Source organism: Gavia stellata, chromosome 2, assembly GCF_030936135.1.
Source record: "Gavia stellata isolate bGavSte3 chromosome 2, bGavSte3.hap2, whole genome shotgun sequence".
Classification (NCBI taxonomy): domain Eukaryota; kingdom Metazoa; phylum Chordata; class Aves; order Gaviiformes; family Gaviidae; genus Gavia; species Gavia stellata.
This window is the reverse complement of record NC_082595.1, coordinates 9,019,430-9,038,636: the sequence shown is the minus strand read 5'-3', so window position 1 is coordinate 9,038,636 and position 19,207 is coordinate 9,019,430. Positions and strand designations below refer to the sequence as shown.

The 19,207-nt window shown below is 36.3% G+C and overlaps 1 protein-coding gene across 1 annotated transcript in view; it reads right to left on the bottom strand.

Moving 5' to 3' along the window:
• USH2A (usherin) overlaps window positions 1-19,207 on the bottom strand; it is a 388,501-nt gene that overhangs the window by 151,425 nt on the left and 217,869 nt on the right. Inside the window, exon 38 of the mRNA XM_059835821.1 lies at window positions 6,318-6,497. Coding sequence (XP_059691804.1) covers window positions 6,318-6,497 — 180 coding nt within the window. The remainder of the gene's footprint in view (window positions 1-6,317; window positions 6,498-19,207) is intronic.

Here is a 19,207-nt window from a genome sequence, read left to right as displayed (position 1 = left end):
TTGAATTCAATTTCAGATCTATTTCCAAACTACACAGAAAACTCCCAATAGGAGTTAATAGAGTTATTTTTAACCATAAATGAAACCAGCAAAAAAAGCAAAAACACTTTTATGGCCATAACATTTAAGAACGATCATCTCTGGTTTTGTCCCCAGCTAAAGAGAGGAAAAGAATAGTGATTTGATTCCCTCTACATTTCACCCTCAGCAAGATCTTAAGAGACCCTTAATTTTCCCCCCCTAAGCTTTTTTTTTTTGTTCATATGGAAACATGACAAATATGTAACAGGGTGACAAAACTTCACCGGAGGCTTTCAGAGTTCATTGCAAACAGAGGAACTTCAAAGCTTCCTCAGCTGTGCAAAGTAGCTCAAAAAAAAACCTTGCCACTTTACTCAAGTGCTTTATGATCAGCAGGCTAACTTCCATAATATAGATGCTTCAAGTGCAGAAAATACAGAATGAAATGACAAAAACAAAACAAAACAAAAAATCCAAAAAACAACCCACAGACATTTGCCTTTGTTGAGAGTTAATGAAAATGACATTTTATTCTGGAAACTAGAGGGGCAGGAGTTGTCAAAAATAAATATAATAAAGTAAGCTTTTTAGAAAACCAGTGCAAATCATAGTAGCAAAGTAACATAAAAAATTATCCAATTCCTAATACTTGCATATACCTGGAAACTGGTTCAAAAGACAAAATTCATGGTGTGATTTTCAAATGTCTTCTGTATGTTTTCCCTAGGAATGTCAATGTCATTTTATTGCAGAATTCCTTCAACAGAGGAAGCTAGTGTATCACATAAAGAAAGTTGACTTTAATTAGAGTATCGAACAGTCCAGTTCAGATTTACACAGAATGAAAAAAAAAATCCAACCATGAATAGGTTTAAGATTATATAAAAATTGCATACTTCATTTAAATTGCATCCTTTTTTTATGTACAATTGAAATTGGACCGAAATAGGTTTATGTGATGGTAGGTAATAATTTTAAACAATGATCTGCTGCTAAATTCCACAGCAGCTGATTTTTCTCACTTTTATATATTCTTCTGTTTTTCAGAAGTACAACCAAGCTGTAGTTTCCCAGTGTGAAATCTGCTCTACCACAGATTTCTTCCAAGAAATCTTAAGTACTGCCTGGACCTCATGCTAAGGCTAAGGGTTTGGAAAGACCTGGAGTGAGACCTCTACAATGAGGTTAATTGCCTGCTTATAGATGATCAATTGGCTATTTCAAGCTGTTGCACGGTTCTCCGTTTCTCATCTGGTGCTCCCCAAGCAAGCAAAAACATCCATGTTCTTCTAGGCAACTAAAATCGCAGTTTTGATCTTCTTGCCCTACCTGTTTCATGCAGCTCTGAAGGACAGAAAGCAACCTAAGAGCTGACAGATACAGGTGTCCTATGTCTGGAAGATTGCAACAGCATTGCTGTAACTATGGCAGACCTGTTTAGTCCCAGAAGGACAGGGTGCAGGGGCGAAGGGAAGGTGGGAATCAGAAGAAAAAAGAGATAGCTGGAGTGTCATTGCCTTCTGGCAATCTCCACTTTTATGAGTAGGGACTTATGCTAAGGTTCAGTTTAAAGCAACCTTGAGGCGGTCCTTTATGATGTGTGGAGTTAGGCTGAGTCCCAGCTGGCTACAATTTAGAAAAGTGAGCAGTAAAGTGGGCACCTCTGTGCCTCCCGTTGCCAGAGTCTGAAGACACAACCTTTCAGGAATGAGACTTAACTTCTCTCTTCTCTTGCCACCCAAAACACCCACCCAAAACCAAGAATAGACTCAGGATGAGCTCACTGAAAGATGTGCTGAACAGATTGGGAGAGGGGAATAAAAGAAGAAAGTAGAACTAATGAAAATGACAATCAGTTCAATACTGCAGAGGTTAGAGAAGAATTATTGTTTCATTAGAACAACTCCCAGTTTTCCACACAAGCACTTTTGCAATCCTAACCTTATATCCCCATGAAATCATCTTTCTGGACAAAAGGAACTGGAACGGACAATTTACACAGCTTGCCACTGACACTCTTTAATTAGCTAGGTCATTGATGAGACATGTAGGAGAGCTCTTTCCCCCTCCCTACTCTATCTTGCTCTCTCCTTAAACTACCCCTAGAAAAGAGATGGTCACAATTTTTCATTAAGAACTTTCTGTTAGCAGCCCCACCCCACCCCCATCGACTTGTTTGCAACAATTTTGTTTAAAACATTTCCTCTTCTTCATCAAAACCAAAGATTTTATTATTCTGAAATTATACATCATGCAAATATACATACATTATGCAAACGTTTGAGAATTCGGACTTTTTTAAATGTGATTTTTTCACAATTAATAAAATAGAATGATGCCAGAAGATTTTTTTTTTAAACTACCTTTCATTCATTTTCTTCCATTTTTAAATTCTGTTTTTACTACTCTACCTTTTCAAGAACTGACATAAGAGAATGTTAGAGAAGAAAAAAGGAAAAGAAACAAAAGATACAGAACAAAAAGAATTCTGTTGGATTTTAGTCTAAGTCTACAGAAAAAAAAAGAAAAAAGAAAGAAAGAAAGAATAGAAAGAAGGGCAGAAATGAGAAAAGCAACGAATGTCTCAGAAATACCTGAAATTTGAAGTAAAGGAAGTTGTCTCAAAGCAAATTTTCTGGTATGACTCTTAATGTGATACTGAGCATCATGGAAAAACAAACCTGTCTCACAGGGAAAATTCTAGCATGTTCAGGTTTGATTTTTCTCCCTAAATAATTCTGGCCTAACAGCATCAGTTTGCATTGTTTACTGAATATTAATTCATCTAAGGAGGCCTTTTGGCTTCAGTGATCAACTTGCATGAGCAAATGCTTTCATAGGTGACTTCTTATTCCCTTCCACACTAGGGCTTTTGTGGTTGAAGGCAGGGAACAAATGGATTTAACTAGAGTATAAACTATTACCAGTAGTGATTACAACCTTCTTTTCTGTTAGCTTACCATCTCCTAAATTAATGGGGTCTTCTATGTGCCACTACATCAGAAATAGCACTCATTAAGAAGAAAAATGTATAACCCAGAACTCCTTACAGATTTTCACCCAGATTTTTGCAGTATTACATCCACTGTATAATTTCAATTCATTTACCTAATTAAATTAATTCTAAAACAATTGGTTCTCCAGACCTTTTACTGGCTGGCATCCTCAAATTAATGTGAATCACTGGCTAGTATATTATTTTTTACAACTTCTACCAAAGCATTTTAAGACAAGATAAATAGAACAAATTTATTCTTTTTGGAAAAAATATAAAACTCAAAAAAATTTACTTCTACCTCTGCCGTATGAAATTTGTCACTAATCATTTTAAACTATGCCCTTTTATGCTTCTTCCATCTCTTTTAGCTTTCTCTGCAGTTCTTTGATGTAACAAAGACAGTTTCAGACAAGATTTCAGTTCATCTGGAAAAAAAAGCTTTAAGTCTTGAGGCAAAAAGCAGTGTATTTAAAATTTATACACTCCATAATGCCTTTGTTCTGAACTTGAACATCCTGAAAAACTTCTCCGCTTTCTTTTGCCTTCCGACTCTGAAGATCATTTGTTCTCATGGTTTCAGCTTCTTATTATGCAACAGTGACTTTAACTGGTGGTTCCAGCATTTAAGTACATGCACAGTCATGGCTGACCCTTTCTGATCAATTGCCAATCCATACAGGTTTGACTGATAAAAGAGCCAATTAGATTTAAGCAAATTAAGGGACATCACCAATGTCAACCACTTATTAAACTGAATGCTGAATTCCATGCATACAAAACACTAATGCACCAAGTCCCATTAAGAGTTGAAATCCTAACCCCATTAGTAACTCCAGACCACTACAGGGTAAGGGTCAAAAGAAAGTTTCATATTTATGGATTAACATTTGGATTCAGTTTTTATTTTTTTAATTTTTCCAAGAACTCTTGAACCTGCACTGCAATTTTAGTCAAGAGCTTAGATAAAATATATTCTTTATTTCTAAGATTTTTTTTTTTAAGCATTGACTTTAAGCATGGCAAATCAGCTTGCTGAGAAATTAAGATATATTCAAACAGGTAACACCAAAGATTTGGTGTGCTTTGTATTATGTGCAATACATTTTAAATAAAAAAAGAAAGAAAAGAAATGCATGTTGGGAGAAAAATTGTATCATAATTGAAAAACAGTGATCTGCAGTATCTTCGAAATGGAATTCTCCTTTGTCCTCTATCGCTCTCCCTCTTACACAATCTTCCATCAAGCTCCATGAAGTACTCCCAACAATGCAAATTTTTGAAACTGCTTTTTTTGTTATCCTTGAAAAGAGAAGGCTACATTTTAACACTCATTAGAAGGCTGTGATTTTATATATAATGAGACCTCTTTCACTCTTTGACCAAACAAAACTTCTGTCAAAGTGAAAACTTGGCCACTGAAGTAAAAAATAAAATTTCTGCTGATTTTAGTAGCATCTAGATTTCATTTAATGATTTAGAAGGTAAGTGAAGGCACTGAATACAGCCCAGAGTAAAATTACCATTATACTCATAATTTAGCATGCAATGGAATTGTATGGCACTGAAAGAGTCATTATAATAAACATCACAGTAAAGTAAACATACATTGTCCTAGATATATGCACCTGTGTGTCTGTATGTGTGTACACTTACAGTGAGAACACAGTGTGTGTGAGAGTACTTCTCTCATATGCACTGCTTCATTTATTATTCATTTCACTACAGATCACAGTCCACTGGACAATAGTATGGAAGATTTCTTTAATAACTCTCACTGCTAATTTAATTCTACTTAAACACACATATCCTAGTGAATGCCACATGCTTTTCAGCATGATTTTATGTGTAAATCAGGATAATATGTTTTCAGATCATTAACTAAAAGGAAGCATGAACTAAAACCTATTTAATCAATGAGGTATTGCTTTTAAACTACCACAAGGTCATAAAAAAGATAATTTCAAAGCTATAAGTTTTCTAATTGTAATCAACAACAATCTAATAATGAAAGAAAGTGTATCTTAATGGCTGTCATAAACTTGTGCACATCCTTGCCTATCTTTAAAGATCCTTTACCTTCTTATTTGGTAAAATTTTCGCTACCAAATTTTGTGATTTCTACATGCAAAATTTAAGTGTGACACTGGGATTAGAAATGCCAGTGTCTTACTGCTCAGTCTTAAGTGAGCAGTAAAACTCAGATGCAGTTTTATTATTATATGACAATGTACATTTGTTAATATTGGGGATAATTTGTCGATTGGATCGGAAAAGTATAAAATATGCTGGGAATTTACCTTTTCCTTCTTGCTCAGTTATCTGTCATACAAACTCTGCATTTTATTTATTCACTTTTCAGAAGCCTTTCTGTTGGTTTGGCCCCAAAACCAATCCATCTGTTTGCAAGCAAACTGTTCCAAATGTAATTGTATTTTTGAGCTGTAAGGTTTACGGGATTTTTTGTTTGTTTGCTTGGTTGTTGGTTTTGTTTTTTTTTTTTTTTAACTTTCATGATATGTGTGTCACTCTACACTATTCCTGCTCATCAGCTACACCTACACATTTCTCAAGATCAAGTTTTGTTGGGCTCTCACTTTAGAATTCAAAATTGCCTTAAATTCATTGTTTCCACTTGCATTTATTCAACAAAAGGGAATTGAATAGGATGTCCATGAGAAGATAATGCAAAAGGAACACATATACATCAGCTGTAAATTTAAGCTTTCATTTAAAAATAAACCAAAACAGGAACAGTGTTTAGAGAGTATTTGCTCAACTCTCTTCTTTCAAATTTTTATGAAGGTAACATCTGAAGTGGCTTAGAGCCTCATTCACTGTAAATCAGCACATGGCAATTGACTTTCTTACAGCTACACCAGTTTGTGAATTCTGGCTCAATATATTACCAATTAAACAAATTATCTAAGCCTATCCAGTAAGTGCTTTTTGTCCACACTTAATTTTTATTCTAAAACAAATTACTTTCTCTATAGTCTTAGATTAGATTAGCCATCCATGATAGAATACAACATTCACAGAAAAAAAATGAAGTATATAATGCACTTCTCACCTACATAATATGTTATCTATACAACTACCTGTTTTCATTCTCTAGTTCTTAAATTGAGCAATGTGACAAATGAGAAGCTGAAAAGAACAATTTTGTTAGTAAGAACTACTAATGCAAACATATTCTTCTGAACTTCGAGTCCTCAGTTGCAATAATAAATAACGTTTTGTTCAACAGAGTATTTGTGTAATTGTTACATGCACAGAAAAAGCACTTTTTCATACTTACCTCCTGGAGGCATGACTATTGTTATAGCATCACTTATCAAGCTGCCCTGGCTGTTGGAAGCATTCACTTGTACTGTGTAGTTAGAAAATGGAATCAGTCCTTTAATGGGTACCCGTACATTGGATTCGTTGCTGCTGCATAACATCCGAGTAGCATTTACAAGAGAATAATTAGCATTAACTGTTATGAAAAACAAAGGGGGAGGGGAAACAAACATTAGACCTTGCTTCTGCTACAATTTGCTGTCTTTATGAACCAAGTCTTAGTTCTACTTAAATGGTAAGTTGCCATTGATACCAATAACACCAAAAAATGGCCTATTTGGAAGAAAAAATGTTATTCACCATTTTCTCCTCATTTTGCCAATAGTTTGTGGTACTTGTAAAACTTGAAAAAATAAATGAACCAACCATGCAGTTGCAAAGCTGACTGCTATATACTGCAAACAGAAGCCAGTTTTCAGAAATTACTTATGTTCTAGAACAGTGTGTGATAATTACAAATTCAAAACATTAAGGTTAATTCTTATGCCTATGAAAAACTGGTAAAACTTCTTGAATCCACCAGAAAAACACTTACCTTAGGAATTTATAAGCTAACTCCATTGCATTCATAAGAATTAGTCATATGCAGTAAGAAACACATGCTTTCCAGCATGGCCGGCAGTCCTCTCAAAGATAATACAAGGATTTGAAGTATTCGGTTTATCAGCCGAAATCATCAGAGGACACCACAACAACCTACATGTCCTTTACAACCCATTTAAGATCTCAAACTAAAGATAAGACAATATTCTACCCTACAAAAATAACAAAATAAACCTTTTCAAAATACCTGATGAGTAAGACTGAAAAATAAAAAAATTGTATGTCAAGTAACAATTTTTTTTTGACTCAATGAAAATTTCATTCACGTATCTGAGAGCAAAGCTGAGCTCATTTAAAGATTATCCAATATTTTGAACATATGAAGTGCTATATAAATGATTAATATTATTACTATTATCCATCATTCCATGGAGAGCCCTCATATTGAAGTCGATGGAAATTCTGCATTACAAAAAACAGCAGAATCATACAAGTCTGAGACCACAGGTATGAGAATGAGATTGAACAGAATATAACTATTAATAATATCTTAAATCAATTCAGGTATTGCCACAGGCAGAAGACTGAATAATCATATCTGAGTCCTCCACAAAGTCTAAATAAGATTAATTAATTCTAAATAAGAACTAAAAACCCCCTAGAAACTCTCTTTTAATTTTTTTTTTAAGTGAAACTCATTGGGTTTACTCATTTTTATGCAAGTTTCAAATGAACTGTTAAAACTGAAATGTTATTAAACATGAAACAGTTTTTCAAATATTCTGTATTTCTATGATGTGCACTAACATGTGCATATGCAGTACATTTCAGTCATGCTCTCATTACATTTTACCATGAATGAGTGATCTGGACTTTGCTCCAATTTTGTGATTCCTATAAACAATCTGTGATTCACTTATGGTACAAGTCCAAGCCATTCCATTATTTTGATGTTCACAGAGCTGCACAAAGGGTGTTTTCAATTATTCTGCTGGTAACAGAAGGCAAACTTAATTTCTGAGCTTTTGGGGAAGGGGATAGTTTTGTATAACTCTTTTTATAAATCTGCCTTGTAGTCTAGTTCCTCATTGTTCAAATTCTACCTGGATTACACCACGCCGTAGCACCAGACTGCTCAAACAGACTACAGTAGTGTGAATGTAGAATAATTTCATGAAACGTGATGGATTTATTTCGGATTTCACTGAACTCTACATCAGCCTGAGAAAACCCAGCAATGGAGGCAAAGCTTCTTATCATGGAAGAACCACCACATCTTACACATTCCACATACAGATATACCAATCCTGCAGAAGCAAAGTTGTTTTGTCCGAGATTACTCTTATATACCCAGGCTACTCAGCCAGCACTAGAAAAATGCATCTGCATTACCTGATCTCAGCTCTTAAATTGTATGTCAAACCCTCCTTCTGCATCTTTGTGAAACTGTCCCTGTGTGTGATTTGGGAGTAGATACAATCCAACAAAGCACATTTCTCCCATTATTTATCACAGTTTTTCTGTGCACCACCAGGCAGGCTGCAACCTACTATTTGCGACGCCTGCCCAACAACATGAGACTGTTATATGCATTTATTGTTTTCTTAACAACAACAATGCCAGTAGAAATGGCCAACTGACATATACATTCTTAAGGTCCAAGTGACATGAGACACTTAAGGACTCGGCTGGCTGTGAAGAGATGCATTTTTAAAACGTTTCACCTACAATGTGTAGGAAAGTTTAAAAACCCAGTGTTGACAGATCAAGGCACATAGGATAGATTCAAACATCAAGCTCCCTAACAGCAATTTATGCACCCAACTCATGAGAAAATTCAACTTTTTCTATCCACGGTACAGTTTTAAAATGTTAATATTTTTGTTCTCATCCACCTGAGCCCAGAATGAAAGCATGTACTTCCTCTGCTGATATTTTTGTTCCACTATTAATCTTTCTTCCAATGGCTACCTATACCATATTTTTTAAAATACAGTTTCGACTAACAGAAAAGGAATTAAAAGGGTAACACTCTATTCCAAGTTGCCTGGATAACAACATTAATATACAGTAATTATACAATTAGTTGTAACATTAAATTCTAGTTATAGCAGAGTGATTACTCGGCAATTATAAGAAGTATATAATTACTCAATAATTAGGAGAAGTATGTAATTACATAACCATTTTATTCAGCTCAAAAATGAACTTGCAAATTTACAACGAGTTAGACAACATAGCAATTCAAAATTTTTCATTTTTACGCAGACAAAAGGTGTTTTATCCCAGTTGCCAGCCAAGCAACTTACTGCTACTGGCAAGTAAAATATTAGGAGAACATTTTTAAAATGCAGGTCTTGCTGCAGATGACTTGCAATATGCAGCTTCGCTACTTCTCACTGCTTAAACTTTGCTTTCAGTGGGCTGGAAAATGCAGACCCGTAGGTTCAGCCTGACAGAAAGCGATACAGCGATAACCCTGTCATATCGCTCTGTGCCATTCCTGCCTAGGCTGCTTCAGTTTGAACCCTATTTGTGAGTATAAATGTGCGAGGCCTCTCTTTTTCCATTTTTCATGTGTGTTTTTCTCTCCATCTTGCTCTCAGGTCCAACTATAGCCTACCAGCAAGTCTGCCGCAGACCTAAACAGCAGCTGCCTCAGACACAGGTAAGGTCCTAAGAGACATTGTTTTACTTCAGACAAGCGGTTTCTACAGAATACCTCCTCATTCCTGCACTTTTCTGCCTTATAACTTCTGCCATGAACAGTTGCCAGCACTCCAGAAAGAAGGATCCCCACGAGACATAGCTAACATGAACAACCTAACTAACGAGACAGAAGACAAACTCCTAGAACTGGCTTACCATGTCCTTCAATACTTAGACATGCAAGCACCCTTACCAAAAGATGAATTCAGATGGAAGGGGGCTCAGAGCCTCCTGTAGCCTCTCAAAAAAGACTAAACCATTTGCAGACATGAAAGGCTTCCCCATGCTCCTTAATCTTTCCATATTTTTGCATTGTGATGGCTTTGTTCTTTTACTAGCCTTCCTGCTCATAAGGCTCTTCATATTTCCCCCAATATTTCTGAGGGACTTCTTTGGCTAAGTCTGGTATTTGAGAAAAAGCTGTGCCGTTCCCTGTTAATTCCTAGTTTATAGCAGACCAAAGTATCTCAGTTTTTCAGGAAAACATTATCCAAATGAAGAAATTAGGGCTAAAAGATATACATATACATACTTAAAAACTATGTATACTTGAAACAAAGTCAAGTAATAAACCGTGCTTACATTAAAAAGATATACAAATATATATTCCCTTCAAAATCATTGTTTAAAAGTGCTAAGCTTCACACAGCACTCTAGCTGGTGAGTATTTGTGTTTGAAGGTTCACTATGGTTTTGGGTGGACACTTTGAAGGGGGCTCCCAAGCAGACGTGCATTCCTGTTACTGAGTACTATTGTAAATAGGTGAATAAAGCTCCTGTGGGTCGGTGGTGCGTAAATTACTGCTATCCTGGGTCTGTCATCCTATGGGGTTCACTAGATTGAAATAACATAAATGGGTATCCTTTTCCATTCTTGTTATAATCATTGTCACAAGAATTTTAATGCCTCATATATTCCGTAATTTTTTTCTGTGTGCTGTACTGCTCTGACCTTTTCAATATTCTGTAATTTGACTGGCTGGCCATTTCAAGTTCTCTCCTTTTTACAGCCTTATTAACTTGTGGGGAAGAGGTGAAATGGACAGCCAATCAGAATACATAATATTGCAAAGGTCACGGTAGTACAGTATAGTATCAGCAGACACAGAATACTGTATATTAGTCATTAGCGTTCTGATATCTTATTCATGTGACAAAGGTTGTAAGGAGCGCAGGAAATGGTACAATACAAAACCATTCTCATGACAAAGACTGCAATGGAAAAAAGAAATAATACAAACTAAACACATTCATATCATATTTAAAAACTGTTTTTTTTCCAGAATTTGCAACATTTATCGGTACTGTTCCCACCTGGATCAAAATTAACATTTTTAAGGAAAAGGTAATAAAATGAGATGTTTCCTTTTTGCATATTAAACAGAAAAAACTCATGTTTCATATGCATGGGCAAATACCAAATACTTCTATTACTATCACTACATTTGTGATTATTAAAGTAATAAGTTTAAACATAACCAGTCTAACATGTCCATATCACAAACACACTGACACAACTATGCTGCTGACTTCAGGAAGCAAGGAGGCTATGCTAGTGAAAAACAGCCCTGGGTGCTCACTTGCTTTTCCTTCCCTAATCATCAAGAGCTAGTCATCGTTATACAGAAGATATGGTCAAAAATCGCCTTCCTTATACTTCTCTGTTCGTATTCTTATGGGACTTCAACAACTGAGCCGCCTTTGTAAAACAGATTTCTTCCTCTTCCTATTTGCAGTATCCTTGAAACTGGCTGACTGCTCATCTTACCCCCAGAGATTTGTCTGAATTTAAATGATATTACAGGACCATAGTTTGTGAAATGCAGAGAGATTTACACCTAAAAGGTACTTAAGCCTGAAACACTTAAGACTTATCTTCACAAATGTTTAATGAGCTATTATTTTCTTTCAATCTCACTATTTCAAGGTAACATGAGGCTTCAATCACAAAAATACATTATGTTTTGTGTGCTACTACATGGCAAAAGAACCGTAACAATGAACAGTTCTCCAACTGTCATCCCAATTTTTATACTAATCTTATGAAGCTGTTTCTGTGCTTTGATGCCATACCCCTCTTCTCAACAAAGTGTCAGGGGGGTGTTTGTGTTTTGCGTTGGGTTTTTTTTTGTTTTTGGGGTTTTGTTTGTAGGGGCTTTTTTCAGGTGAGTAGACTGCCTATTTTGTGCCTCAGTCTCCTGAGCCACCATTTTTTTCCTCTGCTCCTGAGTTGACAGATAGATTGTTCCTAAGGACATATCATGGTCTCAGTTCATCAGATTGAGTCCAAAACTTAAGTCTGTCTTATCACAGGAAACCTTCATTCTTATGGGCTAGGGGGAGTTGCTGGATGAGGTAAGATGGGTAATTTAAAAGCACTGTGGCAAACTGGCAAAACTATGGATCTAAAATACTCATGTTCCTGTAAATAAAGAAAAATTCCCATTGTCTGCATTGAAATCCTTAGCTTTTTCCTTTTCCCCTGGTAATTAAAGAAGCCTTTAGTTATAAGACTGAAAAATAGAAAATATTTAAAGAACAAGATGAAAGTCCTTATGGCCACATACAGCAGAAATCTGAAAGCAAAGACCCAGATGTAGTTTCTGACTGTACTACTCAAGTTGTTTCTTTGACAGCTGAGTTTCCCTCACTTTTAAAACAGGCAAAGGCACACCTTCTGTGACTTTTCACACACTTAAATTTAGTACAGCTATCTTAGGCTGTCTTGAGACGTACAGAATGCATATACTGAACATTCTGTCTGTCACTCTGAGCTGGCCCCCAGTACAGGCTGGGGGCTGATGCTGGAAAGCAGCTTTTCTGCTTTGAAAAAGACATGGAGGTCCTGGTGGACAATAAGTTGAACATGAGCCAGCAATGATTTCTTGCGACAAAGAAGGCCAACAGCCTCCTGGGCTGCCTTAGGAGAAGCATTGCCAGCAGGTCAATGGAAGGGATCCCTCCTCTCTATTCAGCCCTGATGAGACACATCTGGAGTGCTCATCCAGTTCTGAGCTCCCCAGTACGAGACAGACATGGACTTACTGGAGTGGAGTTCATGCAAAGATGATTAAGGGCTTGAAGCATCTGTCACACAAAGAGATTTAGAGAGAACTGAGGTTGTTTAGCCTCAAGAAGAGAAGGCCTGGAGAGGCAAGTGTCTTATCAATGTGTATAAATATCTGAAGTGAGGGTGTAAAGAAGCCAGACACTTCTCAGCAGTATATAGCAACAGAACAAGAGGCAATGGGCACATACAGAAATACAAGAAATCCTGTTTAAACCTAAGAAAAAACTTCTTTTACTGTGAGGTTGGTCAAACACTGGAACAAGTTGCCCAGAGAGGTTGTGGAGTCTCCATCCTTGGTGATATCCAAAACCCAACTACACTGTCCAGGGCAATGTGCTCCAGCTGACCCTGCTTGGAGAAGGGGAGCTGGACTAAATGATCTCTAGAAGTGTTCTCTGACCTCAGCTGTTCTATGATTCTATGAAAACTTGCAGAATACTTCAAGAACCCTAAGGCAAAGCAGGAGTAATCATTAAGATGAAAGCATGTTCCTGTCAGTAGAAATAAGTGATCATTAGCATTACAGACACAAAGGAATGTGCATTTATATGCTCATTAATTCTATGGACTGAAATACGAATAAACCCACAGCTTGATGAGAGAGCCCATACAAGAAAGTTAGCACAGACCCCATGGATAGTTAATGACTACAGCTGAGACTAGGCTTTGTCATGATGGCAGGCGGAGAAGAATGGTGTGTGGTCTTGTCTACCATTTTGAGCTTCCAGTTCAGTGCCATGAGGCTTTCAACTTAAAAACTGTGTATTTGTAGATGAAACTGTCAGGAAGAAACTTTATTTGAATTACTGGTTTAGGTTTTCTCATTACTCTTTCATAAACATAGAAATGTCCAATGAGTCTTGCAATTGAGGCTGTCTCATTCAGACTTTCCAGTTAAAACAGTGTATTCAGTATAGTGTTAAATCTCTGCTGTAAGTATATTCCTCTGTATTGTAACTCACTTTGCTGCAACAGCACCCGGGGGAATCAATCCTGGACCCCCCCGCACACTGTAATAAGTGTTGTAGGGACACATTGCAAGAACTTAAAAAAACATAAAATAGGGTGATGCCACCCAACTCTGGAAAGCATTCTATGAGTAGAACCAACTTATGTGGATTTCACACAGGCTTCCAGTGTCCAGGTGCTCTTATCCCAAGATGAACAGGAGAAAGTGTCCCAGCACAGTTTAGTACCCCAAGTGGCATAAGATCACATTGTCTATAAATGGCCAGAAGGCATCAAACAGCAAACATGTTTGCTGTACTTGTGATGTTAAACTGATGACAGAGCATATAGTTTGATTTAATCCATTTTGTTTGAGGGGTTTTATAGACAAATGATCAGACTTTATAAAGTTTATTTCAGGAGAGATTTTACACACTAGAAAAATTTCAGAAACAGTTAGCTTTAAAATCTTTGTTTTTCCATGGTTAGAGCATTCTTTCTCTAGCTGCAGCAGTACATAAATGGAGATTATCACAGTATCTGGATTCTGAATCTATGCCCATAATTCATGGATGCCAATAAGAATTTTCCATTCTCCAGGGACGCTATCAGAAGGAGACTAGCTAAACACACAGAGCAGAACTGGGAGTCTCAAATCCATAATCAAATATCTAGATTGATTGTGTCACTTGCACTTGTATTGATTTCAATTGGAGCAGCTGACCCAAGGGAATAATAAAAACGTGGAATAAAACTGATTTATGAGAACAAAATAAATCCTTTTGTGAGTGGTAATGAATTGGTACTATTTAACCCTTTCAATCACAAAGGGAGAACACTATTTATTTTTTCAGAATGCTGAGTTAGCCGAAAGAAGTCATATAAAAGATGTCAATACTGTCAAATGCCATTACACTTAGTTGTAATACTTTGGAAGGAATGAAGCTCTAAACTTGATCTAGGATTTTTATTTGACGTAAGACTTTCTTTTGGCTTTCCCAGTCACCTTACATGAGGCATCATAAATGATGCACTTGCAGATTGAAAGAACCACAGAATCACTCAGGTGAGTGTTTGTTGTACTTACTTAGAGACTAGCTCCCTCTAGCCCATTTAGGGCAAAACCATGTAGGGTAATATAAACAGCCATATCAACTGCACATAAAGGGATGAACTATCCTAGTATCTTGATCTTTCTGGCATAACACTAGAAAGTTAAATAGTCAAAATGTCATTTGATTGCCCTTATACAGTTCAAATAAAAACTTCATCAAAGCTTATCAAACCCCAATTTTCATTATGCTTTCTCTACCCAAGAAAATAGATAGGTTTTAGATTAGTCTCTAAAGAGAAGCCTATTTGTTTGAAACCAAAACATACAAGTATCCAAACACAATTTCTTCCTCTGCGGAAGGCTTTAGTCAGATTATATATATTTTGTTTGGGTCATGTATTTACATCGTTGATATTAATCATTTTGTGTCCAATGTCATAAATTGTATTTTTGCATTCAGGATTTACCATAGATACCTAAGCACTGTCAATGTAGACTCCTCAGCCTTCATGTGGATTAAAAACTCTAGAAGACATTCATTAACTAAAATACTTTTTCATAGGAGAACCAGTTGGCAAATTCCCTTTTACTCAATACTGTTTACCAGTGCCATCCCCAGAAGATTGCTATTATTCCCTAGACTATTCTAAGGGAGCAGGGAAGGTCTCAGAGACTATCCTGCTATTGGCAGTCACTAGGAATTTCAGCCTGTAAGAACTGACAATATGTTCCTCAGAGAAATGGGATTCAGCCTTACATATCTGAAACATGAAAGCCAATAAATTATGCTGTACAATGTAGAAACAGACCAGTGTACCTGTGACAAAAGCAAAACTATGTGAATAGAGAGATGCAGAAGATCAATTAAAACATTATCTGCAGTCTGATGCTAGAGTCTTTATCAAAGAAACAGTCCAATGTAAAAATTGGAGAGAGACTGCTTTCATTTTGCTTTCATCTGAGACACCTGTACCAAGGAATAGAAAAGCAAAGCATACCTGGTGCTGAAGGTAATCATGCTAGTAGGTGGTGTATTTTGAAGCTGTTCAAAGTCTACTGAAGCTTAACTAATCATTACCAAATAATCATCCTGAAGTGCATGCAAAACTATGAGTTTTCTAGCCATGCAAATCAAACTTTAAACGGCACATTACTCAGTGCCAAAATACCCCTAAGTCCTGCTCTGGTGAACAGATTAAACATGACTATTTGAAAATGGATCATGCATCCCCTTTTTTTCTCCCTCAAACATCTTTAGGACCAGTGAGTTTTATTAGTGAGGTCTTTAGCTAAAACTAAGGCAATAGAGGAAATGAGGGAGGAAGAGGATGAAATATGAAAAATCTTCTTAATGGCTGACTTGGAAACGCAGCTAAGGGCTCTCAAAAAGCATCCCGCTTCGGGAGTGGGAAGGGCGTCTCTCTGGTGCAGCAGGTAGCAATGATGAATATGCCCATGCTGTGGCTCACAGTGGGGATGATGTTTTTTTCCATGCTGTCCCTTCGCCACTGTCCACTTTCCTTTAAGAACTGCTCAAACTCCCTGTTGGTTGTTCCCATTTATGATGCTATTTGTGCTGCGTGGAGTATGTTAACGTGTTGCAAGTGTTGTTCACTGATTGGTCACTAAACCTCTGTGTACATATATTAATGGATAATACTTATCAAGCATTCAAATTATTATTATTGACTTTGTTGTGTACTGGATTTTGGGAGGTAAAGACCTGGGTGGGGAGAGGCAGTTCTCACAGCATCATAGCTGCTCCCACGAAGATCCTCTGTAACAACACTTCTGGGGTTTGCAGGTGCAAGGCCATGAGAAAAATAATCCAAGAATAACAGCATGAGAACTATAACAGAAAATACTTCCAGAGAGGCTCTGGAAAACACTGCCTCTAGCGGCTTCAGGGTCCTTAGTCACATTAAGGCACTAAGGTACCTATGGCACTGCGCAACATCATAGCAGAACAATAAAATGAAACAGATTAAATATTTTTTATATATTACAAAGGTAACTGGTAAATTACCAATATTGTTAATATCACCACAATTTCTAGATTCACGTTCCTTTTGAAAACTTTACCCTTCATTTAAGGTCAAGGATCTCTACTCTCCTTGGGCCAGCTTCTTGAAAAAAGGATTATTTTTCTTATTAGTAATGTCAAATTTAGTGTGCCTATCGCATAAAAAAAAATAATCAAGGATTACTACTAGGGAATTCAGGTTGCAGAATATGTAGGGTTACTGTGCAATCCTAAATTACTGGAGTAAAGTTAGAATGACTTTTCCTATCCTTAATAGATAATGGTCTGTCCCTGGCACAGGAACACATGATATTATAAACATCTTTGCTAGGTGATTAAATGCAGAAAGAACACAGTCCTGATATTTACTTACTATGGAAAAATACACAGATTTCTTTGGTACCAGCTTCTTGAATGTTCATCCCCATGAGAGGAAAGGGTCAATAACTACTCAACAACAGGAAAAAAAAATAGCAAGTTTTTTAAGAAATAGCTTGTCTTGAAAATAAATCATATGCTTTGATTACATATACGGAATGACTATACTGCCATTTTTTTAAAAGAATTTTTCTTGCAAATATTAAAGCACATCTGAACTTGTATCGTCAGGTATTGCATATTCAGTTGCAGCAACTGTAAATGCAAATCTACACTTAGATATTTATATTTTGAGGTAATTATGCAAACAACCATGTCTAAAAGAAATTCACTATCAAAATTGGCCTAACAAGTCTCTCAGAAATATTTTAGTAATTTCCGAAACATGTTTAATTCTCAAAAACTGTTGTGTTCTTTTTAAATTGTCAGATCTAAATGTAAAACGCTTACCTCCTTCTGCTTCTTTGAATATAACATCCCACAGAATTTTCATTGTCTATTCACAAAGTTTCAAGACAAGACAGGCTAGGAACTCCAAGGGGCTTCAGCATTCCTCTCCCCACTTCTGTTGGCATCTGCAGGTGGCATGTCTTCCCCCAGCAGACATTGCTTTTATGCACTAGCTTGATTCTTAACATTCCCTATTTGAATTCTGATTGGAGAGTGCACTGAAAGCACTGTGTCCAATCAAGATTATAAGAGGAACCTTCTAATAGAAGCCAAATTAATAGATGGTCTGTGTTTCCTTCTATTTATTTTTATATATATAGTAAATATTAAACTAAAAAGTTAAGATGAACAAAATTCTAATCTATATGTGCAAAAGCCGACTTGTTTATAGATGTGGCTTTTTTTTTTTTTTTTCTTTTTACCAGAAAATGCTGTATTCTCCTGTCAGAATTCTCCAGTTTGCCAAGAGAATGAGTAGGCTGCAAGGAAGCTTTCTGGTACAGTATCTCCAAATAAGCGGAGTTACCATATGAATAATTTTCCCTTTACAAAAAATACCAGATGAACTACATTGCTGAAAAGTAAGAATCTTGGATGGTATGTCAACAAAAGAAGTTACAAAAAGTAAAAAAACCCCAAAAAACAAAAACCAAACTGAAGACAACATACATTGATTTCTACATTCACGAACAACAAAGAGTTCTGAGTATAACCCTGCAAAACTTTGTGTTGTGAAACTCCCTAAGGACATATAGGTAATTAAGGATTCTTTTTATGTCAAACTTGCATTTAAATGCATCACAACATCCAGAGGACTACGAATTCAGATTCATTTTGTGCTAATGCAGTCATCTGACACAGGTAGGAAGATAAGAATTTCCTCCAACTCTCTCCTCTGGAAAAGAGGTAATAACTGATTCTTCCTGTAGTAGAGCTTAATTTAAGATATCCAGATGCAATTAAAAATGACCCTGTCTTAATTTAAACCACCCTGAGGGTAAATAGGGCTGAATGAGGAAACTACTAGAGGGAAATAAGCCTGACTGTCACCTTTCTTTCCCTTTCAAAGCCTCTGAGAATCGGAAGTGTATCAGATAATAACAAGAACTTTAACTCATCTTAAAGAGAGAAAAGTTGTTTATGATCTGATAATATTAGTATTTCATGCCTTGGACTAATCAATTGCAAAACAAATTCCTCTTTAAGGCTTCTTCCGAGGAGGTAGTGGGACTTAAATGACTTGAGGCAAAGCAATTTGTCTTTGCAGGAAAACATGTTGCCTGAGCATTGCAGAATTGGGATAGAGCCCTCAATTTCTAAAATCATATTTGATCCCCATATGCAGTTTGCTGGGAACAAATAGTCTTCTGGAAATCTTACTTGTATAGATCAGAATGGTGAAACAGACCCAACAAAGCTCCTTCTTGTATTTTAACAAGTACTTTCAAAGACAGAGATTGTCAGAAAAATAAATAGTTGAATTAGAAAATGAAGGCTAATTGATACAGATACTCTTGCATATGTTGACAAAGCATAGTCAAACTATAGAAAAATCCATTATCAGTATCCTCCTCTACTGGCAGAAAATCCAAACTATCTCCTGCTGATCTAAATTTCACACTTGCAATTCCACAGCGACCTTTTCAATCAGTTTATGATAGTATTTCCTTC